General features: G+C 37.6%; 3 protein-coding genes across 14 annotated transcripts in view; 2 read left to right on the forward strand and 1 right to left on the reverse strand.

Annotated features, from left to right (window-relative positions):
• LOC306863735 (neurobeachin-like) overlaps positions 1-16543 on the forward strand; it is a gene marked incomplete at its 3' end in the record, with an annotated part of 128577 nt that extends 112034 nt beyond the window's left edge. For 2 of the 7 annotated variants that reach the window (XM_079407255.1, XM_079407258.1), the window contains 27 exons: positions 334-460; positions 957-1076; positions 2624-2757; positions 4055-4116; positions 6425-6489; positions 6720-6828; positions 6935-7101; positions 7204-7328; positions 7961-8107; positions 9062-9198; positions 9799-9916; positions 10001-10103; positions 10250-10365; positions 10485-10597; positions 11012-11152; positions 11293-11412; positions 11499-11651; positions 11897-12064; positions 13047-13136; positions 13716-13908; positions 14031-14102; positions 14584-14739; positions 14865-15035; positions 15557-15658; positions 15768-15964; positions 16053-16204; positions 16453-16543. In XM_079407255.1, the coding sequence (XP_079263381.1) occupies positions 334-460; positions 957-1076; positions 2624-2757; positions 4055-4116; positions 6425-6489; positions 6720-6828; positions 6935-7101; positions 7204-7328; positions 7961-8107; positions 9062-9198; positions 9799-9916; positions 10001-10103; positions 10250-10365; positions 10485-10597; positions 11012-11152; positions 11293-11412; positions 11499-11651; positions 11897-12064; positions 13047-13136; positions 13716-13908; positions 14031-14102; positions 14584-14739; positions 14865-15035; positions 15557-15658; positions 15768-15964; positions 16053-16204; positions 16453-16543 (3449 nt within the window). Of the gene's footprint in view, positions 1-333; positions 461-956; positions 1077-2623; positions 2758-4054; positions 4117-6424; positions 6490-6719; positions 6829-6934; positions 7102-7203; positions 7347-7960; positions 8108-8328; positions 8362-9061; positions 9199-9798; positions 9917-10000; positions 10104-10249; positions 10366-10484; positions 10598-11011; positions 11153-11292; positions 11413-11498; positions 11652-11896; positions 12065-13046; positions 13137-13715; positions 13909-14030; positions 14103-14583; positions 14740-14864; positions 15036-15556; positions 15659-15767; positions 15965-16052; positions 16205-16452 lie in introns of all 7 variants that reach the window. The other 5 variants (XM_079407259.1, XM_079407261.1, XM_079407256.1 and 2 more) reach the window with 4 other exon arrangements.
• A 2454-nt stretch (positions 16544-18997) lies between these two features.
• Positions 18998-26004, forward strand: part of LOC306863938 (uncharacterized protein) — a 36470-nt gene continuing 29463 nt past the window's right edge. Inside the window, exons 1-3 of one of the 2 annotated variants that reach the window (XM_079407548.1) lie at positions 18998-19043; positions 19858-20017; positions 20119-20164. The gene's annotated coding sequence lies outside the window, so the exon portion shown is untranslated. Of the gene's footprint in view, positions 19044-19674; positions 20018-20118; positions 20165-26004 lie in introns of those variants that run through there. The other variant, XR_013783728.1, reaches the window with a different exon arrangement.
• Positions 20507-26004, reverse strand: part of LOC306863936 (serine/threonine-protein kinase DCLK1-like) — a gene marked incomplete at its 5' end in the record, with an annotated part of 62539 nt that continues 57041 nt past the window's right edge. For 2 of the 5 annotated variants that reach the window (XM_079407543.1, XM_079407545.1), the window contains 7 exons: positions 20508-21712; positions 22751-22824; positions 23061-23174; positions 23891-23971; positions 24154-24250; positions 24606-24683; positions 24874-25007. In XM_079407543.1, the coding sequence (XP_079263669.1) occupies positions 21655-21712; positions 22751-22824; positions 23061-23174; positions 23891-23971; positions 24154-24250; positions 24606-24683; positions 24874-25007 (636 nt within the window). In that variant the 3' untranslated portion in view covers positions 20508-21654. Of the gene's footprint in view, positions 21713-22750; positions 22825-23060; positions 23175-23890; positions 23972-24153; positions 24251-24605; positions 24684-24873; positions 25008-26004 lie in introns of all 5 variants that reach the window. The other 3 variants (XM_079407541.1, XM_079407544.1, XM_079407542.1) reach the window with 2 other exon arrangements.

Below are 26004 nucleotides of genomic sequence, written 5' to 3' on the forward strand. Positions count from 1 at the left end.
ATCACTGACAAGCTACAAAATATCGTGTTCATTATCGAAGGCGATAATGAACACGATATTGCTTAGCTTGTGTATTAAATGCCTCTCCATTTGAAAACAGGTGATGGAGATTTAGAGCTAATCACTAAACCGGCTTTACTGACGAGATGCGCATTACAATTGCATGCGATATATCGCCCAGCCCTACTACGGTTAGAAAAGTGTAAGCCCTAATACCATAGTGACCGTTTTAGACATTTAAGCATCCTTTGTAGCTCTATAAACAAACCTTTTTTTCTTTAGGATAGTCAGCTTTCCTTGTGCTTAATCCATCTCGTCCATTATGTCTCACAGGTGCTACTGACTCTGCCTCTTCCTCATCCTCTTCTTCATCAAGTTTTGTGAACGGTGCCACAAGTAAAAACCTCCCAGCGGTGCAAACCGTTGCACCCATGCCTGAAGACACAGTGGAAAACATGAGGTACACACACACACACTCACTTTATCCAGTTATCCACACGCTTAAGACCTTAAATCATGCATTCTCACTTCCTGTGCTCATCCTCTTTTTTTGGCAGTCTTACTTCTTCCTATGATTCCCATAATCCATTAGTTTCTTTACTTTACATCTGTCTCCTCTCTACACTTCCTATCCGTGTATCTTTGTAGCCACAGATTCCCTCACAGACACATACTGAGGTCTCTGTGCATTTTTAAAAATGCACTTTGAGGTACTGATAGTCCGAAATGTATTTCCTGCCAAACATGGTTGGGTACATCTGTTCTAATTTGAATGCAACAGAATTGATTTTCTTCATTTTTGTCTCTTTGCATGTACGACACGGAAGCTTTGAGGCTCAATCATCCTTTGATTTGGCACAGATCCACACACAGGGATTACGTCACACATTAGACTGAGAGCTGCAGTGAATGCCTGTACAGTCATTACTGTCTGTTTGTGCCCATTTGTATTGCAGTGCCTTTTGTGAAGTGGACCAGTGTCCACTGCGAACCAGGCTGACGCCTCCTGAACTCAAATCCTTTAGTTCGCTGACAGGATTCCAAACAGCCCCCAGAGATGCAGGACAGTTTCTTAGGCAAGGAAGCTTGAACTGGCCCCCCTTACCCAGTGCTACCAGCTTAACATTCCCTTTCCTTCCCTTCTTTCTCTCTGTCTTTTTTTCTCTCTTTTTCTGCCTCTTTTTTTCCTGGTGGTTGTGAGTTTTCAAGCTGGCCAGCTACACCACCGCTGTTGCTTTGATTTGTAACGGTTCTGCTAGATTTGATTCTGTCTCTTTTTCACATTATTTACATTGTGTAAACAAGGTATGACGCCATAAAGGTTTAAGCATAAAAATCACATCTCTTTGATTTTAATTTGTTAAAAAAAAATTAAAGAGTGCCAGTGTTATTTTATCATTTTTTTTTATTAACTTTCTGTATTTTTTAATTTGTATTTTAATTTGTGTACGTTTTTGTCATTTTTTTTTTTTTCATGTTTATTAGTTGTTGTTTTTTATATATATATTTCTATTTCACTTTATTTTTATTTCAGTTTTAGTAATTTTAGCTTTATTTTAGTTACCAACATAATCTTTTTAATAGTTTGTTTTAGTGGTTTCTATTTCCATTTCATTATTCTGGGTAGCCCCGCCCACTGTCTTATCTGTATTTTTATGCTGCCTTCACATCATGTTTATTTACTGTAATTACAAGATGACAAGAGATTCTACTTTTGAGCTTTTCTCAGGCACAGATCAAGTCATTTGTTTCTTTGGTGCAGTGTTTAACACAAATATATTTGTTGTTTACAGACAGCCCGACAGCATATAAACTGACCAAAGAAAGCGCGCCACATAAGAATGGCTGTAATAAAATGGTATATCAAAGTAGGTTGCTACTTAACTGCCCTTAACTGATGAAGCTGCTGCCATTTTCGTTGTTTTTACATGACAATTTCAACAAAGTGAACGTTTTTTTACTAGCCGCCAACTTAATACGCAAATGTGATGTGAATGCAGCATAGACATCAAATATGATCTGATTGGCTGTAATTTCCAGTTTTTGCATCACACCTGGTTAGGATTTAGTCTCAGTGACTTGAGCTAGTGTTTGTTACTGAAATGCTGCGAAATGCCTAACAAACACATTGATAGTCCATAAAAAGCATATACACTCCTAATCAGCAGTAATGTTTACAAAGAACTTGACAGAATCAACCCTGCTAGCTCACCGTTTCAGTAGAGACATTGTCATTAATCATATCAAGTCATTCCTTGTTTGCACCACACTGGATGTCCTTATTTCTTTTTCTTTCACACTCACCCTAGTCTGACGTCATTTGCATCCCTGGCGCTGAAGTTGTAGTCTTAGCGCAGGTTAACTCCGCTTGTGCTAAGCTCAATGGCACTTAAGGGTGATGTGTGCAATATAACAGGGTGATTAAGCGTTAAGCATTTGCTCTTTCTGCCTCCCTGTGGTTGAATTCCTGTTGGCTGGCTTTAACCCAGCAGTAACGCCATAGAATTTGTCACATACTAATCAGCTGGAATTAAAAGGAAGTGTGATTTTTGAACTGGTCTCTGTATTTTGGAGCTAACTGGAGTATTTCTCTCTATCTCTGTCTTTCATTTTCCACCCGTAGTATCACGACTAAATTGGAGCGCGCCTTAGAGAAAGTGGCCCCCTTGCTGAGGGAGATCTTTGTGGATTTCGCCCCCTTCCTTTCGCGGACTCTGCTGGGCAGTCATGGGCAGGAGTTGCTCATAGAAGGTACAGGTGCTGTATAGTGCTCCTTTTCCTCTCTACCTGGTGTCTCTGTGGAGTCCCTCACTGTCTGCTGTGTGTGTGTCCACTGGCTGCCTCATACACACAATTGTGCGAGTGCATGGACCCAGAGCAGGTATGAGAAAAACGGAACTGTTTAGGATGAAAGGATGTTCAAAAAAATTTAGATTTACTACACCTGAAGGAACTGAGGGACAAATTGCATGCTAAACTTTGATGAAGTGATTTAAGAGATGCCTAAGGATGTCAAAAAAAAAAAAAAAAAAAAAAAAAAAAATATATATATATATATATATATATATATATATATATATATATATATATATATATATATATATATATTTCATTAATTTGCCAGAATAATTTTTTTAATTAAAATATGCATAAATAACTTATACAGTCTCCTCCAAAAGTATTGGAACAGTAAAGATAAAATTGCTCTGTTGGCTGTGGAGTCAAGACATTTACAAATATGATTAAAAGATGAATATGAGACAAAAATACAGAATGTCACATTTTATTATTGGGTGATTCAACACATACATGTTTTACCAGTTAAGAAGTTCAGCACTTTTTATATATATTTATATATAAACTTTCTGATTTATATATAAAATCTTTACCAGAAAGAAAGAAAAAAAATGTATGAAACAAATAAACACATACAAACAATGAGTTTTTTAATTTGTGATAATAGCTGGTATGGCAAGTGACAGTTCCATCAACTGGCCCAAAACTTGCTCACACTGGGCCCGGCCTATCAAACAATCTTTATTATTGAGTCCTGAGAGAACATCCTCTCTTCATTTCATCAGAAATCAAAAGAAACCTAAATCTGAAGATCCAGATCTAGAGTGAATCACTTTTGCTTCTTGTTCCACCACTGTCTTTTGTCTCCTTATATTTCCTTTCTCTCTTCTTCACCCCGTTATCGAATCCTCTCCCTCCCTCCCTCCCCGTTGTCCTGTCAGGCTTTAATGTCTGTGCTCTCACCTTGTCTTGACCTCTTCACAGTTTAATGTTTGTCTGTTTTTGTTGTTTGAAATAAAGCAGAACTGTGTGTACATTAGAAAATGGATGTATCACTTTAAAGTTTTGAGCCAATTACATTAGGTAATTTTATGTAAGTTAAACCTGGAAATGCACTAAACTTAGAAAATTAAAATTCATATTTAAGATTCTGAAGATTTTCAATAGTGTTGTCAGTCTTTTGGAACCACTGAGGTTTATATTCATCTTTTAGACATGCGCATGCTAAAATCTGTTTTCTGTCAATGCACTGCCACAGGCTTAGTTTGTATGAAGTCCAGCACATCGGTTGTGGAGCTTGTGATGCTCTTGTGCTCACAGGTGAGATTTCTCTTTATTCTCTAATAATTTGTTTTGAATAATTCAATTTAACGTTATTTCGTAATTCACTAAGCTTCTGTATTTTCTATCACCGCACAAGTTACATTCATATTTCAGCCTTCATAAACTGCATTGAAACTGCACTTAAAATCTTGGAAAAGGTCACAGTACTGCAGTGTGGCAACATTTCATCAATCTTTTGAGCCTCTTTTGAAGCTTTGTGCTTGACCTAAACAGGATCCGATTTCAGACCCACCCTACATTACGCTGAAGCCAGTGTGGGTATCAAAGTAGCACTGCATACTTCTGAACTTCCAAAGCAAAATACTTTCACATTTTATCAGTTCATTCATTCTGAGGGAATCAAACCCAAGACCTTTGCTAGCACTACGCCTCAACTGTTTGAGAGCTACAGTAATGCGGCTTTTGCTTCCAATAATGCCACTAAACTACATATTCACATTCTGAAAGTATTCCTGTTGTTTTTCACAGTCCTTACGTAGAATTGATTAAACAATAGTGTCTGTTTAGAGGTGAAGAATTTTCACTTACCTTTAAGACACTCCATTGAAAATCCATCACTGCTCCATAATATGCTTTGCCTTCAAGCCACATGAGAAGAAATGTATTTTCTTACCACTAATCAAACATTTCAAAGCAGAATTATCATACAATTACATCTGGATGTCAGTATCTTATACTAGGAACCCCACTGAACCTCTTTGAAGATTTCAGACTACTGCATCTCAGCAGGGTCCTTCTGCCTTCGGAGTTGGAGTCAGGTTTAGGAGCTTTGGGGTGTAGCAGTGGCCCATCCAGTGTTTGATGCCCTCTCATCTTCCTCTCCCCTCCCTCCTCTATTTCCCGTCATCCCTCCATCAGCACATATAGTATTACTGAAGCTCCAGACCCTCCATTAATGGCTCAGGGGACGAAACCGTACCCTAAATATTGATTGGCAGGAAGCAGAAGGTAATGGGAGCTGCCTGTGATGTGTCCTTCTAGAAGCATCTGCAGTGGATGCTAAGTGCATTCTGCCTCTCTTTCTCAATAATCACTCTCGCTTATGTGGCAAAGAGCCAATCAGGAAAGATCATCAGTGCGTCTCTTTAGCAACCACATCAGGCGCCTAAATCATCCACACTGAAACAAGACACAAACATTGTTTTTATTATAGGGCTGTCAAATGATTAATAGCATCCAACATAAAAGTTTGTGTTTGAATGTGTGTGTACGGTGTATATTCATTATGTATATATAATTACACACAGATCCATCTTTTCACACTGAGGACAATTGAGGGACTCAAACACATCTATTAAAAAAGGTTCAAACATTCACTGATGCTCCTGAAGGAAACACGATGCATTAAGAGCCGGGGGGGTGAAAACTTTTTGAATTTGAAGATCAAGGTAAATTGTACTCAATTTGTCTTTCGGGAAACATGCAAGTATCTTCTGTTGCTTCCGAAGGGCAGTACTAAATGGAAAAAAAAATATATATATTTCTACAAAAGAAAAATGTGGACATCTTCATCCTGTTCAAAAGTTTTCTTAATGTATCGCGTTTCCTTCTGGAGCATCAGTGAATGTTTGAACCTTTTTTTAATTGTTGTGTTTGAGTCCCTCAATCGTCCTCAGTGTGAAAAGATGGATCTCAAAATCATACGGTCACTGCTGGAAAGGGTTCAAATATGCAAAAGATGCTAGAAAACTGAAGATTCTGCAGAACTTGGAGGATTTTTCTGAAGAACAGTGCTCGGTTTAACTGTTCAGAACAAACAAGGGACTCGTGAACAACCATCACAAAACAAAAAAACAGTCGTAGATCATCCAGGTAACCACACACAGTATTAAGAACCAAGGGTTCCCAAACTTTTGAATGGGGTTATTTTAATAATTTCAGCAATTTTTTTGTCTTGTGGACTAAATGTAAACATATTTTATGTAAAATATCTTATTCAGGACAGCACTAAATACAAATTGAATGTGCATTTTGTATGATCTCTCTTATTTTGTTAAAATTATTCACATTTTCACAGATTCTGCAAGGGGTTCCCAAACTTTCGCATTCAACTGTATACATAATAAATATACACAGTACACACATTTATATAATTTAAACAAACAAATTTTGGATGCGATTATTCGTTTGACAGCCCTATAAAAATAAGCAGAAAACAATAAAATTTCTGCATTTTACTCCTTGCAAATACATAGTTTCATTGATGCTTTTGCCTTTGGCACATTCAAATGTTTTAATTATGACATTCAATAAGGTCCATAATGGTTGTTATGTGTGGTTTCAGGAGTGGCAGAACTCCATACAAAAGAACGCAGGACTTGCATTCATCGAACTTATTAATGAGGGGAGGTATGTTGTATACTCATTAAAATTCCTTATCAGCTGGCATTATGTTATGATTTTTAAAGTCATATTTCACACCAAAAACGATGTTCACACTCCCTCCGTATGTTTTTGTGAGATCTGGTGCAATAGATAGAAAGGAACTTTTCTTTTTTCAAAAATAAAAGGAATAATTTCAGATTGACTCTGTTATAATGCAAACAATTCATGTCATTGACATATTTCGCTATGCTCAGGCTTCTGTGTCACGCCATGAAGGATCACATTGTCCGTGTCGCCAATGAGGCTGAGTTCATCCTCAACAGGCAGAGAGCAGAAGATGTGCACAAACATGCTGAGTTTGAGGTCAGTCAGCCAGCCAGTGTGCATCACTGTCATGGGTTTACAGTTTAAACTTATCATAAGTAAGGTATGATATGAAAATCATGTCCTTTGCTCTTTCTTTTCATAGTCCAACTGTGCCCAGTACGCTGCAGACAGGAGAGAAGAGGAAAAGATGTGTGATCACCTCATCAGTGCCGCCAAGCACAGAGATCACGTGACTGCAAACCAGCTGAAACAGAAGATCCTCAACATTTTAACCAATAAGCATGGAGCATGGGGAACCATGTCACAGAGGTTCACAAACTCATAGTTTATTCTTAACCTTTGCTGCTGGAATTCTGTTTCTTGTTTTCTGGCCATCAGCTCTTCGTTCTCTCTATATATTTCCCACCTCAGTCAGCTGCATGATTTCTGGCGTTTGGACTACTGGGAGGATGACTTGCGCAGGAGACGGAGATTTGTACGCAATGCCTTTGGCTCCATCCACTCGGATGTGGCTCTCAAATCTCTAGAGGAATACGGTCAGCCACAACACATCCGTACAACTCAGTCTAATTTACAGTGCCCAAATATGTCTCAGAGACATTATATTAAAGTGATGTGTGTCCAGACATTATACATATCCAAATACAGAACATTATTTTTGTCAGGGAAAAAATAAATACAAAATTAAAATGTATATATTATTTATTTTTATTATATTTATTCATTTATATGGAAACCAGTTTCTGCCACTTAATTATAATAATAAAAAAAGGTTATTGCGAATTATTATTTTTATTTTTTTTTATCTCATAATTTTTCCACAGAATTGTGTGATATAAACTTGCAATTGTCCCAATTTTGAGGAGGGGAGGAAAGATATGTTCTCAAATATGTTCTCAGAATTGCGAGTTTATATCTCACACTTTTTAACTTGCAATTGAGAGTTTATATCACGCAATTCTGAGAAAAAAACATCAGAATTGTGAGATAAAAAGTCACAATTATCTTTTTTTATTTTTTATTCAGTGGCGGAAACAGGCTTCCATACATTTATTTTATTTTTATTGTCATTTTTTAAAATTTTTCTTTCTTTATATATTTTGTTTAATTTTTTGCATGGATTGTTTAGAGTAATGATTGTAAATATATTTTTTTTTTGTATGGGCAGGCCCTGAGGAAGAAGAGGGCATGAAGTCAAAGAAGTCATTCCGTAGTCATTCGGTGGTCAATCAGAACCCTGAGACGGAACTGATGCTGGAAGGAGATGATGACGCCGTCAGTCTGCTGCAGGAGAAAGAGATCGACAACCTTGCAGGTATTCAGGGTTTCTGCTGCACTCAGGAGGCTATTATTTACAAGCAGCCTCCTGAAATCCCATTGTAAGGGTGCCATGGCACTATTAAACAAATTAGTCTTAAGTGCCAGCCTGCACCAACAACGCCACTCTAGCTGCTTATATAGGAACCATTAGTGTGGTGATTCTTTGATGTATTGTTGATGCATGTGCTAATGTATGCAACTGTACTTTATTCCCAGTGGCTTTTCGTCCGAGGGTATTTATCTCAAGAGGCAAGTTTGGTCCTTCAGTAAACAAGTATGCTAATTAGTGTTTTAGCCCAGAACAAGATCCAGCCCTTCTGCCTTTTGATGCAAATCTCAGCTGAATCCGCACAAGAGTGTGATTATGAGCTTAAGTGCTACATCTGATTTTGACATTGAATGTCTGAATCACTAAATTAACTAATTAACGCTTATCAAAGTAGCCACTTATTCATTATCCTAATGAGTCGCTGACTGTATTTAACATACTGTGGCTATTTAATCATTATTAAATTAAACTAATTAGCTTATTTCCTCAGATTTTAGTTTTTTCCTAACTAATTTCTTAGTCATCTCTTTGTGGTTTGAAATCTGATGTCTTTGATCATTTGATCATGCTTTCAGTTTTCAAAAACATGAGCTATAAATGCTATGTGATGAATCACTGAGCCTTGGTAAAAAAAACATCCTGATAACAGAAATCAGCTGATGGAACCACTAAAATGCTCATTTTTAAGGATTGGTAATGGTGAAAGATGCTTTTTTAGAACCAGACGTTGTAGATTTTGTGTTTATTAAATATTACATTTTCAAAAAGATTAATTAATTCTGTAGAACTGGTCTTGAAATCCTAAATTATTGGAAAATCCAACTATAATCACTTGACTAATCCAGGACTCAGGGCTTATAAAATGTTAAGTTTCTCATTCTGTGGCATGGTTTCTTTCAGGTCCGGTGGTTTTGAGCACACCGGCCCAGCTTGTTGCTCCTGTGATCATTGCTAGAGGCACGTTGTCGATCACCACAACAGAGATCTATTTTGAGGTGGATGAGGATGATCCAACATTCAAAAAGATTGATTCAAAGGTACTGTATGTGTCACTAGCCAGGTTTCCAACCAAAGTTGCAAATTTAACTTGAGCGCAAAATTGGAATATCACATAAAACATTTGCGAACGAGCACCGTTTCCGTCCAACGAGTCAAAGAGAACAAAATCGTCACTTCCTGGTAAACTGGCACTAAATAGCCTATAGAAAACTAGGATAAGCTACAGAATATAATAATTTTCATATATGAACAATTAATTGCGCCTGAGAGCGAGCAGATGAAACACAATAAATGTCATTGCTTTCAGAGGTGGATGCTGCTGTTTGGGAACACAAGTCGTGTTAGACAATTATACAGAAATACTTTGATGACAGACTTTGCTCAGGCATTTCAGAACGACCATAACAACATTTCAGATGCTGTGGAACGAGATCAGTCCGCTGCTAGTCAAGTTATCCCGTCTCATAGCGCAAAGTCACATGACTTTTTTGATGCGTTTGGAGGACTTTATTTGCAAAATGCGTTTAGTTAACGAGAATATCATCCAGTCAGAATTACAGGATCATGCATTGGTATTGCTGACTTCATCTAACCACCGTTCCTCTGATTGTATTTAAATGCTTTGCTTTGTTTGTCAGGTGTTGGCATATACTGAGGGTCTGCATGGGAAATGGATGTTCAGTGAGATCAGAGCAGTTTTTTCCAGACGCTACCTGCTCCAAAACACTGGATTAGAGGTCTTCATGGCCAACAGGAGTAAGATACCAACATGCTTAACAACAATGTCAAATTGATGTTTAGTTCAAGGTTTTTAATGGCACTATTTCATTATCTCTACAGCATCTGTCATGTTCAACTTCCCTGATCAGGCCACAGTAAAGAAGGTAGTGTACAGTTTACCTCGGGTCGGCGTTGGCACCAGCTATGGCCTCCCTCAGGCAAGGTAAGGTCTTTGGTGTAGGCTTTTTAATATTGAACTGGTTCTGTGATGTGAGATCGGTTGTTATGTGACTAAACATTAATTAACATGTAATATGTTATTAGCCAAAGCTAATCGATTGTCTTGTTATTGTGCTGTTCCTTCCATAGACGGATCTCTCTGGCAACACCAAGGCAGCTCTTTAAGTCATCTAATATGACTCAGAGATGGCAGAGGAGGGAGATTTCAAATTTTGAGTACCTCATGTTCCTCAACACCGTTGCAGGTAAGATGATTCCTACGATTGCAACTAATAGTTTTATCACTACAAGCGATATAATGAATCACATTGGGATATAAGTTACATGCTCACACACAACATTGTCTGTTGCTATTTGTTTACAGGGAGGACCTATAATGATCTGAACCAGTATCCTGTCTTCCCTTGGGTCCTGACTAACTATGAGTCAGAGGACTTGGATCTTACCTTGCCTGGGAATTTCCGGGATCTCTCAAAGGTATGCTAGTCCTGAAAGTCTTTTGCCATTACCCATTTAGAGCTACATAAATCATCCTGGATTTTTTAAAATAACTGTTTTTAAATTTCAGATTTTCAATGTGGTCTTATTTTTTTGGACCCCACTGTTTGGTTTTATCATTTAAATTTAGGACTTATCCTAAAAAAATAAATTAAAAAAAGACTCCACTCTTTTCTTTAATCTTTCCCGGTCTAGCTTGTACTTATTTGAACAATGCTTGAAACTTGCTATTACGAGCACTATTTGCCTCTTTAAGATGAATCGCTTGATGTATTCCCCAATTGTAAGTCGCTTTGGATAAAAGAGTCTGCTAAATGTAAATGTAAGTATTTTATTAATTTGGTTAGTATTATATGCAGAATCCCTTTTTCTCCTTCCTGTTTGATAATATAGCCAATCGGAGCCCTGAATCCAAAGCGAGCTGTGTTCTATGCCGAACGCTATGAGACGTGGGAAGATGATGGAACTCCGCCCCATCATTATGCATCACTGTACTCAACTGCAGCATCCACTCTCTTCTGGCTCGTCAGGATAGTAAGTCTTCACTATAGTCCAAATAGTCCATATATTGTATTATCGCTCAGAACTTGAAAATCTCAAAATTCTGCTTTTAAGAAAAGCTCTTATGAAAGTTTTTTAATCAGAAATTGTGTGCCACTTCCTTCATCCCACAGGAACCCTTCACCACATTTTTCTTGAATTGTAATAACGACAAGTTCGACCATCCCGATCGGACGTTTTCTGGCATTGCACGCTCTTGGCGAAGTTGCCAAAGGGATACATCAGATGTTAGGGTGAGCAAAATTTTGTGAGGTAAAACGATTCTGTAGCTCACAAACAGACACAAACAGACATATCAACATGTCTGTTTGTATAACAGGAGCTGATCCCTGAGTTCTACTACCTCCCTGAGATGTTCATGAACAGCAGCGGATATGACCTGGGGGTGAGAGAGGACAGGACAGCCGTGTGTGATGTGGAACTACCAGTCTGGGCCAAAAAACCAGAGGACTTTGTTCGCATCAACAGGATGGTGAGGGATGGAAAGATTATGTGCGTCTAAACACCTTTGTTCGGTCCACATTAGTGCGCAATTTCAGCTGCCATTAGGATTAATAGTCCAATTCACCCAGTGTTTCAAGAATCAAAAGCAGCTCTAGTTCGTAGAAAAAAAAGAAATAAACTTTGAACCTCACACAGCCTTTACGAGGCTAGTAATTTCTTTTTGAAGCCCTGATTGGTCCTCGTGTTAACCCTGTTGTCTTCTGCCTGTCTCAGGCGCTGGAGAGTGAATTTGTGTCCTGTCAGTTGCACCAGTGGATCGATCTCATCTTCGGCTACAAGCAGAGAGGACCGGAGGCCATTAGGGCTCTCAATGTTTTCCATTACCTGTCTTACGAGGGATCAGTGAATTTGGACACCATCACCGACCCCCAGCTCAGAGAGGTAAGACCCCTCACCAGAGAGGTCAGTGAATATTGATTCAGCGGAAGATATCGATCTAGGAACTTGTCCTGCTTGTGTGAATCACGTTAAGCTGTGTTTTTGGTGAATTTCTATTAGACATTGACCAATGTTGTTTTTTTTATGATACTGATTTTTTCAATACATTTTTTTTATTGACATCTTTACATGTGTCAATAAAATATGCAGAATGAAATGCTTCATTATTTTGTTTTATTTTTACTCAAATAACTAAGACGACAAAAAAAACATATTCAAAGTTATTAATAACATTGATTATTGCATATTCAACATTGCAATAATAACAATTAATCTCAAAACGCAGAATGTAAACAATAATCTCTAAATGCTTAATGTCAATATAATAATCTTAAACTAATTAAATAATTAATCATCTTAATGTGAAGCATTTTAGTAACATCTCAAAAACTCTTAATTATTAAATAAGACAACAAAACATTTAAAGTTTTTAATAAATAATAGTAATATTAAAATACTTCATGTCCATAATTAGGATGAATTATTATTGGCAGTAAATATTATTGACAAAACGCTTAATATCTTAATAGTTAATCCAATTTTTTTACATCTCGAAAGGTCTAATAATTTATTAAACAATTAAAAACAATTTACACAAATTTAATTAAAGTATGACATTATTATAATTAAAATATTGAATACTGTAAACACCATTGTTTCCTGTTTAACACACAAGAGTGTGGCCAAAGGTCAAAAAATTAAATCTTACATGATAAGCTTAATCTTTAATCTTTAATGATGTTTCCTGTCAGTTCTCTCTCTGTCCAAAATGAGAGAATATGTTTATTTCATTTCTAAGCGCAGTATGTTGACAGCAGTGTTCAGCATTGTCCGTCTGTAAATTTCTGTCAGATATGAAGGCAGCTCAGGGGTCTGTCAGCTAAAGATTTAACAGCTTGTTTTGTCTCTTTGTCATCTTTTTTAGTCTACGGAGGCTCAGATTCAGTCATTTGGACAGGCTCCATCACAGCTGCTAATAGAGCCTCACCCTCCACGCAGCTCCGCCATGCACCTGGTGAGACTTTATTATATCTCCTTTATTATGTCTTTTCAAAACATTTCTACTTATTGTGATCTAGATTACATTTTTTCTTTTTTATCAGTTAGCTATATTAGATCTCTTTTAAATAGATCAATATTGTCTCTTGTTATTTGATTTATTACATCTTTTATCATGATTTGTCTTTATTACTTTCATTTTATGTAGCTCAGAATTGCAACTAGTTGTGATGGACCAAATTTTGTTAATTTGTCTGTATCTTAAATGCAAAGTGGTGCCACAAAGCGACAAAATGACAGTCCGGTAGTACATACAATTTTATATTTAGCTAGTTTGTACACTGATTTAAAACCTAGAAGGCTGTCTATGGTTGGATGTAACGCATATCACCCAGCCTACCCCATCCTGACAGTCCAAACCAACCCAAAACTCATCCTAAACTATATCCTTACCCAGAATCCCACCCTGTGGTTTTCACCTTGTTTGCTCCATTGTAATTTACCTTCCTAATTCCTTTCTCCTTTTTCTTCCCAATTGTTCCTCTTCTTCCTTCCTTTCCTCTTCCTCCTCCTCTTTCTCTCTTCTGCTCATTAGTGTTTCCTTCCTCAGAGTCCTCTGATGTTCAAGGACCAAATGCAGCAAGATGTAATCATGGTGCTAAAATTCCCCTCCAACTCTCCCGTCACGCACGTGGCGGCCAACACGCTGCCTCACCTCAGCATTCCCGCTGCGGTCACGGTCACATGCAGCCGGCTGTTTGCCGTCAACCGCTGGCACAACACAGTCGGTGAGCAGTACCATTTGCAACTTTCTCAGACATAACAGTTGAACAAATCTGAGGTTTTCAAGCCACCAATTTTAATGTTTGGTGCAAGTTTATTTATAATATCAGCGATATGTTTTGTTTAGGTCTCAGAGGTGCTCCAGGATACTCATTAGAACAGTCTCATCACCTTCCTATTGAGATGGACTCTCTGATTGGTGAGTTCCTCAGATCATGTGACCATGTGTATAGCCATTAGCTTGTCACTAAGGCTGATATCGCTTCAGTTAAAGATGTTCACCCAAAAATGTGAATTCTGACATGATTTATTCCCATTCATGTCCAAACCTATATATCTTTCCTCTGTTCAACATATTAGAAGAAGATATTTAGAAGAATGTAGGTAACCAAATGGTTTCGGTGCCCATTGTCTTCCATTGTATTTTTTGCTCCATTAAATGAAAGTCAATGGGAACCGAAACTGTTTGGTTACCAACTTTCTTCAAAATATCTTCTATGTTCTGCAGAAGTAAGAAATGCACACAGGTTTGGAACGACATGAGGGTGAGTAAATTATGAGAGAATATTCATTTTTGTGTGGACTGTCCTTTTAAAAGTCTGATGAAACTTGGCTGTATCTTCAGACTCAAACTGGATATTTTTCCAATATTCACACCTGGTCTGTGTTTTCTTTCCCAGCCAATAACTCTGGCATTAGTAAAAGGCAGATCACAGATTTGGTGGATCAAAGCATTCAGATCAACACGCACTGCTTTGTGGTGACAGCCGACAACCGCTACATCCTGGCATGTGGTTTCTGGGACAAGAGTTTCCGTGTTTACTCCACTGAGACAGGTGCTTGTGTCTTTTTTGGTTTTTTGCCATTTGTATGCCAACTTGTACATATAAAAGACTTTCTTTCTTTACTACAAATAAAACGTCTATGTGCACACATGCTCATCTGCTCTCTCTTCATTCAGGGAAACTCACTCAGATCGTGTTTGGTCACTGGGATGTGGTGACCTGTCTTGCACGATCCGAGTCCTACATTGGAGGTGATTGCTACATTGTCTCAGGCTCACGAGATGCAACCCTTCTGCTGTGGTACTGGAGCGGACGACACCACATCATCGGAGACAATCCCAACAACAGTGAGAACAATATTTTTAAACCAAATGACCTGTTTCATTCGAGTATTGCTTTCATTTACATAAATCCATGCTCAACAAGGCTGCATACATTTAATCCAAAACTCTGTAAAACAGTAATATTGTGAAATATTAGTATAATTTAAAATACCTGTTTTTATTGTAATTTATTTTTTTTAGCAGCCATTACTCCAGTCTTTAGTGTCACATGATCCTTCAGAAATCATTCAATATGCTGATTTGGTGCTTAAGAAACATTTCTGATTATTATCAATATTGAATCAGTACTATTTAATATTCTTTGTGGAAACGTTTTTTTTTTCAAGATTCTTAGAGGAATAGAAAGAGAAAAATAGAGGAATTTTTTATCGCCTGCTTACCTCGTTCCTAACATATCTTCTCACTAAAACTCATTACCACACAAACGTAAAAATTAAAACTTTTGTGTGGTAATATGTTTTTGTTCTGTGGCAAAAAAATAAGATTTTTAGGATTCCAGAAGCTGACCTTCTGTTGTATTGTAGGTGATTATCCGGCACCTAGAGCGGTTCTGACAGGCCATGACCATGAGGTGGTGTGTGTGTCAGTGTGTGCTGAACTGGGACTTGTCATCAGTGGGGCCAAAGGTCAGTCTGAGAGGAAGCATTTCATTGTTCATTGTTATTATTTCCTTATGTCTCCGCTTGCTGTGTAATGACAGAATTGAGAGGTTCTTGCTGTTGTCTTGTTTTACAGAGGGGCCATGTTTGGTCCACACCATCACAGGAGATTTACTGCGGGCCCTGGAGGGCCCCGAGAACTGTCTCCAGCCCCGTCTGATCTCTGTGTCCAGTGAGGGCCATTGTATCATCTACTATGAGAGAGGACACTTCTGTAACTTCAGCATTAATGGCAAACTCCTGGCACAGATGGAGATCAGTGACTCCACACGTGTAAGACGAGACAAACATGTTGGAACAGAAACAAATACACATTAATCCAAACAATCTCTGTATTTAATCTGCTTTTGTTTTCCCCCAGGCCATTCTGTTGAGCAGCGACGGTCAGAACTTGGTAACAGGAGGTGATAACGGTGTTGTTGAAGTCTGGCAGGCCTGTGATTTTAAGCAGCTGTATATTTACCCTGGCTGTGATGCAGGCATCAGGGCTATGGACTTATCCCATGACCAGAGGTTAGCACACCTGACCTAAAAATAATAATATGCATATACATTGAACAGTCATTTTAACAATGTTTTTATTTTTGTTATAATGTGTATATATAGTTACACACATGGGCATTAGGGCAGTCATTTTAACATAATTTCGTGCTTTTAATTATAAAAAATGTATATATTTGTTACATGACTTGGTACTATATAAACATTTATATTATGGACATTTTTCTTATTCATTTATTACTTTTTCTATATATTTGCAGGACTTTGATCACTGGGATGGCGTCAGGCAGCATTGTGGCGTTTAACATTGATTTCAATCGATGGCACTACGAACATCAGAACAGATACTGAGACAGAGCAAAGAGAGACAGAGTCAGGAGGAGAGAGAGGGACCTTGTTTAGGGCCCGCAGTTGAAGCAGTGAGAAAGGTGGAGTTCATTTCCTGCTTGACAGATGATGGTGTCCCTCTAAGTTCAGGGTGGAGTTAAACCTGGCTGAAAACACAAGACATATCGCTAACGTTACTTAGACCTTTAGGGTTGTCCTTTACTCCCCACATACTATGATGAGTTGCCTAATGTCCTTTTGTCTGCGAAGATCATCGTACAAGATCGAAGCCAGGAGGACAGCAGGACTGGATGGACTGTACCGCAGTTCCCAGCAGAAGAGGCTTAGAGATAAACCACCAACAAACCGATTTTTTGGGAGGGAGGGAGGGAGGGAATGGGTCTGGGGTGGGATTAAGACGCAGCGGTGAATTTAGTCTTTGTAAATACAAACTGAAACGGTGCAGTTCTTCACTACAAGGGGATAAAAATCAAACTTCCCCCTCGCTCCCATAATCCTTTAATTTATTAATGACTTGCTGTAAGATATTGTGTAGTTCCAACGAAATGATGATGATGATTTGGATGATTATAGATGAAGGCCTGCCGATTCACAGGGAGGAAGTGAACTGCTCAGACAGGAAACAAGCTTCTCTTTCCTCTTTGTATATTTGGTAATTGTTTTGTCATATATGTAAATATTGTGATGGTTAGGAAAGCCAGGCATGTAAGCGGGCCATAAAAACATAATAGAGGAGAAAAAAGCAACAAAAAAAAGAGAAAAAGAAACCCTCCCTCACTCACACATTTCATTATTTATGAAAAAAAAGAACAATTATTAATGTTGATGTTTGTATCAGACACATTGCACCGGTAACAACCCATAATTTATCAGCGTATAAGGATTTTTTTTTTTTTTGGTCTTCTACCACATTTTAGGCCCATTCTCCATTGTATAATTTGTGCATTGATGTTTGTTGTATTTAAATAATATTATAATCATATGTGATGATTACGTTGTACAACCACAGCCACAGTAAGCAATATCCTTGTAGCCGAGAATGACTGCAGAAATGAGGTTTAATATGTGGATTGGGATGTTTGAAATCCACATACACGAATACTGAGACATTTTTCATCCCCCTCTTTAAAAAGTGTGAGAGAAAAGAGTGAGAAGGATATTTTTCAATCAACAACACTGATACTGAATATCGTCGTTTTACTACAGAGGTGTAATTACTAGTCAGCTGAAAGCGAAGACTGAGTTCAGAAATGAAAACATGAATAAATTATGCAAATAATTTGTTGATCTGCCTTTTCATTGGCCATTGGATGTGAATTATACATGAGACAGTGCATACATAACGTGCAGGTCTGTCTCTGTGTAGGTGAGTGGTCAGTACTGTATATTTGATTTGATTTGTACATTTGCTAATTATCTTTTGTTCATTTATTTTGCAAGGTGTATCTGATCATGATGATTGCATATTATTTTATTTTATATGTCTGCATCGTTTGTGGAGAGGAGAGGAATAGTTTTGGGCAGGAAGGAAATAATGGATGATTTATTTAGATTCAGATGTAATTTTTAAATTCAGTCCCCACCTGCTGTTTCATGCATTTGCTGCAACTTGAATAAGCCAGAATCTCACAGGTGTCTCTTAAAATGTTTAAATATTAATTCATGCCAATATATAGATCAATAACTGTAAAATAAAATTGTTTCCTTTTTGTCGTATTTACAATAAAACAAACCAAAACATCTTTTTGAAGTACTGGTGTGTTTTTCTTTAAATAACTAGATCTGAATGTCTATGCCATCTTTGAAACGCCCCTCGGACATGCAAGTGCTTTCTCTTTGAATGCGGAAACAAAATTCTTCAAATCTGTTCGATTAAATTTCATATTTGAAATCACCAGTGAAATCTGACAACAACTGCACCATAAATGTTTATTTTGCTCAGCGTTAAAAACGCTTATTTTCCAGGATAGACCAGCCAGTGCGCATGCGCAGTCCTAAACCCGCTTCTCAGGCTACGTCCACACGAAGCCAGATTTCTATGGAATTATTTTTGTGTCTTTATTATTCAAACAAAAATTCTGTATTTGAGAGCAAAACTAATTATTTTGTAATTAAAAATTAAAAGTTTGCAAAAAAAAAGTCTTCTTAAGGTTCAAAATTAAAGTAATTGAAGAAAAAATAATTTGCAGTGCGTGTAAATCTTTAAAAAATATATATTTTTCTTTGTGCACTTCAAAAACTTTTCATCACTAATCCACAAATGTTGCTCTCTTTCCTGACTTCTTTTTTTGCGGGTCTAAAACTTTTGTTTGCGAGTTGAAAAGTTTTGCTTGCGAGTCAAGCTGTGTGTCAGTGGGCGGTCTCTACGCACCAGGATGAAAGGCCCTTTTCTATTGGCCACTCTCGATTGAAGTGACAGGTTGACCACGCCCACTACGCTTTCACGCCACTGACGCCAGTCTGACAGAAGAGCAGCAATGGCCAGCAACCGCTCCTTTACTGGGTAAGTTAACTAATTTAACATCTTAAGTTCAGTGACTAGTGAACTGAATTGTTTCTCTTCTCATGCTCCCCCACCTAAATACATAACGTTAGCTAAGCTTGTCTGTAGTTGGTGATGGCCAATAGAAAAGGGCCTTTCATCATGGTGCGTAGAGACCGCCCACTGACACACAGCTTGACTCGCAAGCAAAACTTTTCAACTCGCAAACAAAAGTTTTAGACCCGCAAAAAAAGAAGGCAGGAAAGAGAGCACCATTTGTGGATTAGTGATGAAAAGTTTTTGAAGTGCACAAAGAAAAATATATATTTTTTAAAGATTTACACGCACTGCAAATTATTTTGTGTTCAATTACTTTAATTTTGAACCTTAAGAAGACTTTTTTGCAAACTTTTATTTTTTTAATTGCAAAATAATTAGTTTTGCTCTCAAATACAGAATTTTTGTTTGAATAATAAAGACACAAAAATAATTCCATAGATTTCTCCGTATCCGATCTTTTTTTTTTTGCCTCAAATTCCGTAAACACGGAGTCGTCTCAGTCTCAGGAAATATCTGTCCACACGGAATCACTGAAAACGATGTAGTACACATGCCAGACCAATATGTGGCGCTGTAATTCTGTCACAGAGATACACAAAAAAACAGAGAAGAAGACTTGGACCATGTGCGTAAACCTTGCGCGCTGAATACAAACTAACACACAAAGCAGAAGATTTTGCTTTAATAAAACTAATGAGCTCAGTAGGTTCTGCAGCACGAACACAGGCACGTAGTCTGACATTGTTGTTGTTGTTGTCGCTGTTATGTGACGCAGCGGTGTCTGATTAGGGGCGAGACTTGGGCTGATGACATCATCGTTTCAGAAAATATACGAAAACATGAAAACGGCGTTTTCAAATTTATCCACCCTGGGACCCGGTTTCAAAAATGATCGGTTTCACTCTTCGAAAACGCCGGTTTCGTGTGGACGAAACGTGAGTTGAAATGTCTGAAAAACTACATTTATCTATTTATTTTTTTACTCAGGCTGTTTAATAGCATTTACTGATAGAATGTCACTGAATACTTTTTCCAGCGTTTTGACATGGCTTTATCAGACGGAGTTTCAGCGCTTCGAAACGGTGAGTTTTTTCGCGAATTTAAACTGTTTAAAATATATGTTTGGCCATACATTCTCTTGGTAATCATGTGACTGGGACTTGACGTTTTTCGAGAAAAATATGTTGTGGTTTTGAGACTACAACTTGTCTATGATATGAGAACAGAATTATGAAAAGCCTCGCTTGTATCACTGATTATTGTGTTATCAAGTTCCTGTCAGGTTACCAATTTTGAGGTGTTTGTCAAACTATTAACTAATAGCTTTTTTTTTTTTTCTGGTGATTGCTGGTCTGGTGGTTATTACATTCTCAAGTGATAAATGGAAAGCCTGGGTCAGTCAGCATCAATAAGCAACAATAAAATGGTTATAATATATTTTTTAATAAGATAATGTCTCAAATGATAATGTAAGAGCCGCTCTGTATTCCATGCACTAATGAGAGAATACAATGACACAGTAAGCAGGGCTATGAGTTACTACACCTCTTACTGCACTTCAGAAACACTCAACCCCAGTCTGACCTCCTGACACTAACAGCAGCGCTTCTCATGACACAGAGGTACCACTGAATCAATGTCCTGCATTCATCAGAACGAACCATAGGCATTTGTAGTCCCAAGAGCTGACCCTGTATTAAGGAATGTTGCTTGTCTTTCCCACAATGCATTTGTGCTTATGTTCCATATTCCTAAAAACTGCAAAAATGGTTCAATGTGACTTACATTTTCTAGTTAAGATAAAGAAATATATTGTCAATATCAAAATAATTGAAATTATATTATTTACACTGATTACAAAAAAGGTCCCCATCTCGCATATGAACAAGCACTGTGCGACCACAATAGAAAGAAAATCCGCATACAAGTTTATCTCTGAAGATGTATCGGCAATTCAAATCATTTTCTATCTGCTTAGAAAGGTTTTTGGGAACAAAGGGTACTAATTACCAGTAATCAAATTAGCTAAAAGTCCTAACAGTTTCCTTCTGAAACATATGAACAATACCGGACCCATAAAAACATCACATTTCTAAGGTGCTTCAACAGAAAAAGACATTTTTGAACTTGAATAAAAAAGAAAATTTATTATGTATAAATAAAAGTTATTATAATGACCATAAATAAACAAGAAACCCCCTTCTTGACGGTCATCATTTTCCCTGCACCTTTATGTGATCAGATTACAAAATGGTTCAGTTCATCGGTCCACTCGGCCGCATTCCGAATCCTCATAAACCCTTCTTCTCTTTTAGTGCCCTTTCCACTCGTTCCCTTCCCTTTCGATGCTAGAAAGGGGAGAAGAGGGAGCGAACGGTCTCCGTGGAGCAGGCGGAAAAGTCTTCAGACTCGGGCGTGGTGGTGGCGGTGGTGGTAGAGGGACATGGACTGGGGATAAGGGCTGGAGCGAGAAGTCCATTGGGCGGCTGGGACATGGGGTCGAGGTGCAGACTGGGAGTAAAGGCTGGGATGTGGAGGCTACAGGTTGGCTGGGTGCTCCAGGGAGCTGCGCTCACATTCTGGTGGCATCCTCGTCGGAGAATCTGCCTCTCCTTATCAAGAGCGGTGGTCTGATGGAAGAAGGGGGAATTTTAGTCATGTGATAGAACACGAGCATGAGAGCAAAATAAAATACTCCAAATAAAGCCACTCCCAGAAGTTGCCAAAATACAGTTTTGGGTGAACTATCCCTTTAATTACAATTATTTCTTAAATATTTATTAAAATTATATGAAAAAAAATAATCTAATAGCAAATAAATACATTAAAAAAAAAATTATTTAATAAAAAAATCGTTAAAATAAATTAAATGTAAATACACTATAGTTCAAAAGTTTGGGGTCACTTAAGAGTTTTTTAATGTTTTTGAAAGAAGTCTTATGCTCACCAAGGCTGCATTTATTTTATAAAATAAACAGTACTAACTATAATACTATGAAATATGATTTAAAATAGGCAATTTATATTTTAATACATTTTAAAATGTAATTTTCAGCAGACATTAATCAGTCTTCATTTTCACAGGGTCCTTCAGAAATTGTAATATGCCGATTTAGTGCTTAAGAACCTTTTTATTATTATTGTTGTTATTATTATTAATGTTTTTTTTTTAAAACTATTTTTTTATTTTTTAAACCATTATAAAAAAAAAATCAGTATTCATTTGCATCCTTGCAAAAAAAATTAATAATTCTTATCCAAAAAAACGTTACTGACCCCAAACTTGTCATTTATAGTGTATATTTAATGCTAATAATATATTTACTATGTTTCTTTATTAAAAGTGAGTTTCTATTAAACAAACAAACATTCGGGACAATAGTGGGACTGACTGCTGAGCATTTTATTTCTGCACAAGGTTCAAGATCATGAGAAGCTGGTTAGAAGCAGGACAGTGACACAAGCAGCACACTGACGGAAAAGCACATAAAATATGCCTGTTACCATGATGCTGAAGCAAATCATGCACATTCTCTCCACCTGAAAACTTTCACACACATGAATGACCACAGCAGCAGTTTTTGATCATGGTATAAGCAGGTATTAGTGCCCACATTAGGGTTCAACAAGACAGGGGCTGGCGTGCTTCAGTGGACACATGGCGTTACCTTATCCAAAACATGCCCGGGTTCTGATAGAAATCCAACGACCCTGATCTCTGGATGGAAAAGTCATGGTCGAGCTAAGCGAAGAGAAATCAGTGGAGCTCAGTGCACAATGCTCAGAAATCATCAGCTGTAAATCCATTTGAACTGTTAGTAAAGAAAATAATTTCAAAGTATTATGGTGTTTGAACTCTTTGGCCTCGCATAAAAGTGTCCATCACACATGTTGTCTGGTACTCCACTCACTGGCTCTTTAATGTTTGTTTGGCGTCTGATTCTTAACTTCAGGCTTTGACAGTCAGTGTGGGCTTACCGTCATCACAGACACTCCCGGGGTGTTGTTGCTGGGCTTGGGCCCAGTGTTAAAGTGCTTCTTGATCTTTCCTGCCACTGACAGCTGGTGCTCGTTTTCTGATAGACTGTCATTCTGAAACAGCCATTGAAATGAAGCCAGTCAGTTACTATAGTTATGAAACAAGAGGACTAAAAAGTATTAAGACTGTGTCAATCCTATAATTTAGCAATAGAGATTCGTACATAGTATAGTGTAATGCAGTGGTTTTCAAACCTCTCTATGAAGTACCCCCAGCACTGTACATTTTGTATGTCTCCCTATATCTGACACACCCTGACACATCCTGCAGTCTCCACTAATGAGCTGATGAGTTGAATCAGGTGTGATAGATGAGGGAGACATACAGGCGGTGCGTTCCAAACAGGATATATCGCTCTCCGAAGGGCACTTCGGAGTGAAAACAATCATGGCTGCCATATTGAAGGGTTGTTCCAAACCGAAGTGCTCAAAACTGGCCACTTCAAAGGGCCCTTCAGAAAGAAGGATTTCGAAGGGTACAACTGATGGACACTTCGGGCTCCCATGATCCTTTGTGCAGATTCTTTGGATGATGACGGCACCTCCGTGTGGCCATGGGATGATGACGCAGAAGGGCACTTCAAGAAACAGTTGTTTGGTCCCCTACACCCTTCAACCCTTCGAAGCTCTCACTCCGGAGGGTAAACCCTTTGAAGGGATTAGGGCATAGGGATGAGCCCTTCCGAATGGAATGCAGGGAAAATGTGCTGGGCTGAGGGTACTCCAGGACAGGTTTGAGAACCACTGGTGTATCAGTTTGAATTACTCACAGTGACCCAGGGATGTTCCAGCACCTGCAGCGCTGTGTATCTCTGATCCACTTCCACCTGCAGCATAGACACTATCAGCTCCTGAGGAGACAGACGGGACAGAGAGAGTTAGTGCCAAACCCTAATGCCAATCATGACCTTAAATTGGTCAATACAATGACTTACAGTTTAATAATAATAGCATGTTGATATTAACATGAATCTTTTTATTATATTTTTTCATCCCACATATTTATTATTTGATCCACACATATTTCACTTACTTTAGCTGAGTCTGATACATTGTCCCAGTACGGAAGAGGGAATTCTAACTGTCCCAGCAGTATCTGGTCAAACAGAGCTTCTTGATCATCAGTGCTCCTGAAATAAAGAATGCAACTTCAGATATGCATCAACAGGGGGAGCTCGTTTCACTACGGTCATTGATATACAACAAATAGCCACAGGGCGGCGCAGTAACATCTTACATAACCTTGCAGATTTGATTACATTACAATACATTACTCCAAGCTGCACTACATACACAGCTAGAATGTATTTAAGAATGAATCTTCGACATGTGGACCATTTTTCTACTGGATAAATTAATCGTTTTGATTGTATTTATGGGATTTTTAAAACTACTTTTGAAATGCAATATGCAAAAAGCTAAAAAAAAAAAAAAAAAAGATCCTCTGACATAAGCCATGTTTTTTTTTATAAACACTGAACTTACCCACGAAATGGAGGAAAGCCACAGAGGAGAATAAATGTGATGACTCCAGCGGCCCAGATATCTACCTGAAGGCCATACCTGACAGCAAACAAAAGGTGTTGTTTTAGTATTATTGGCTTAATTAGATTTGATCTTTAAACTCATTTAATATGATCATAACTAATCACAGCACTGTGCTTAACATCACACGAGTCCATGGGGAAAAAAAAAAAAAAAAAAATCACACATTCAATAACCCAGATTTGTGCAAACGTGTTAAAATATTCACCCGGTCTCTGCGATAATCTCTGGTGCTACATATGTGGGTGTTCCACAGACAGTGTACAGAGGTCCGTCTACCACGGTCGCCAAGCCAAAGTCGCCTAGCTTCAGGGATTTGCTTCCATCTTGATGCTCATACACCTGTGAATCAAAGCCAAAAACAACATTAGACCATAATCAGTGTTGGGAAGGTTACCTTGGAAGTGTAATAGGTTACAGATTACAAGTTATCCTACTTAAAATGTAATAAGTACTGTACCTTTTCAATTACTTTATTAAAGTAATGTAACTCATTACTTTTCTAATGTTTTCTAATGTCATTTTTAAATCTTTTTAAAACATGAAAACCAGGCAGGGTTAACCTTACAGTAGTACTCAACACTGTCAGACTTTCGAAATCCTTCATCACTTTAGATTAAGATTATAATAATTTAATTTTAAAGCACAGCCACTACAAAATATGACTTTCTTTGAGATCATTCTGAGGTTAAATAAAGATTTAAAACCATAACAAAAAATAGTTTAATAGCTATGCTAATGTTTCTGAAATCAAATCTTTGCATAGTTATGACAGGAAACACTGGCATCTAACAATAGCTTAGAAAAAAAAGTTAATCATAAAAAATAAAGCAAATACATTAATAAAATGAAAAAAAAAAAGAAATAAAACAGTTACTGAATAAGCATATAAGTCTCATATTTTAGAGCAGTCAATGCAATTTATGAAAGAAATCAATTAAATCTGTATGTGGGAGATGTAACCCCCTTCGTAATTTTCAAAAGTAACTCATTTATTAAAAAAAAAATCTCAGTAACTGTAACTGATTAATTACATTTATTTTGTAATTAAATTACGTAATTCTGTTACATGTAATTAGTTACTCCCCAACACTGACCATAAACAACCTCGTCTCTTCAAAGCAATCTATGAAAATGACATATCCGGCTCTCAATTCCCAAGATGAACATGTGCGGATCAGTGTCAAAAATATGCACTGGCTTCAAATAAACAGATATTTGTGCATTTAATGTCTTTAACCTAAAATCCAATGATGCTAAAAAGAAACAGGAGCATAAGCTTGGCTGGCTTTGTGTTTGGCGTTATATAATATGTAAAGTGATGCGTTTTGAAAAAGCC

Source organism: Barbus barbus (genome assembly GCF_936440315.1).
Source record: "Barbus barbus genome assembly, chromosome: 45".
Classification (NCBI taxonomy): Eukaryota; Metazoa; Chordata; class Actinopteri; order Cypriniformes; family Cyprinidae; genus Barbus; species Barbus barbus.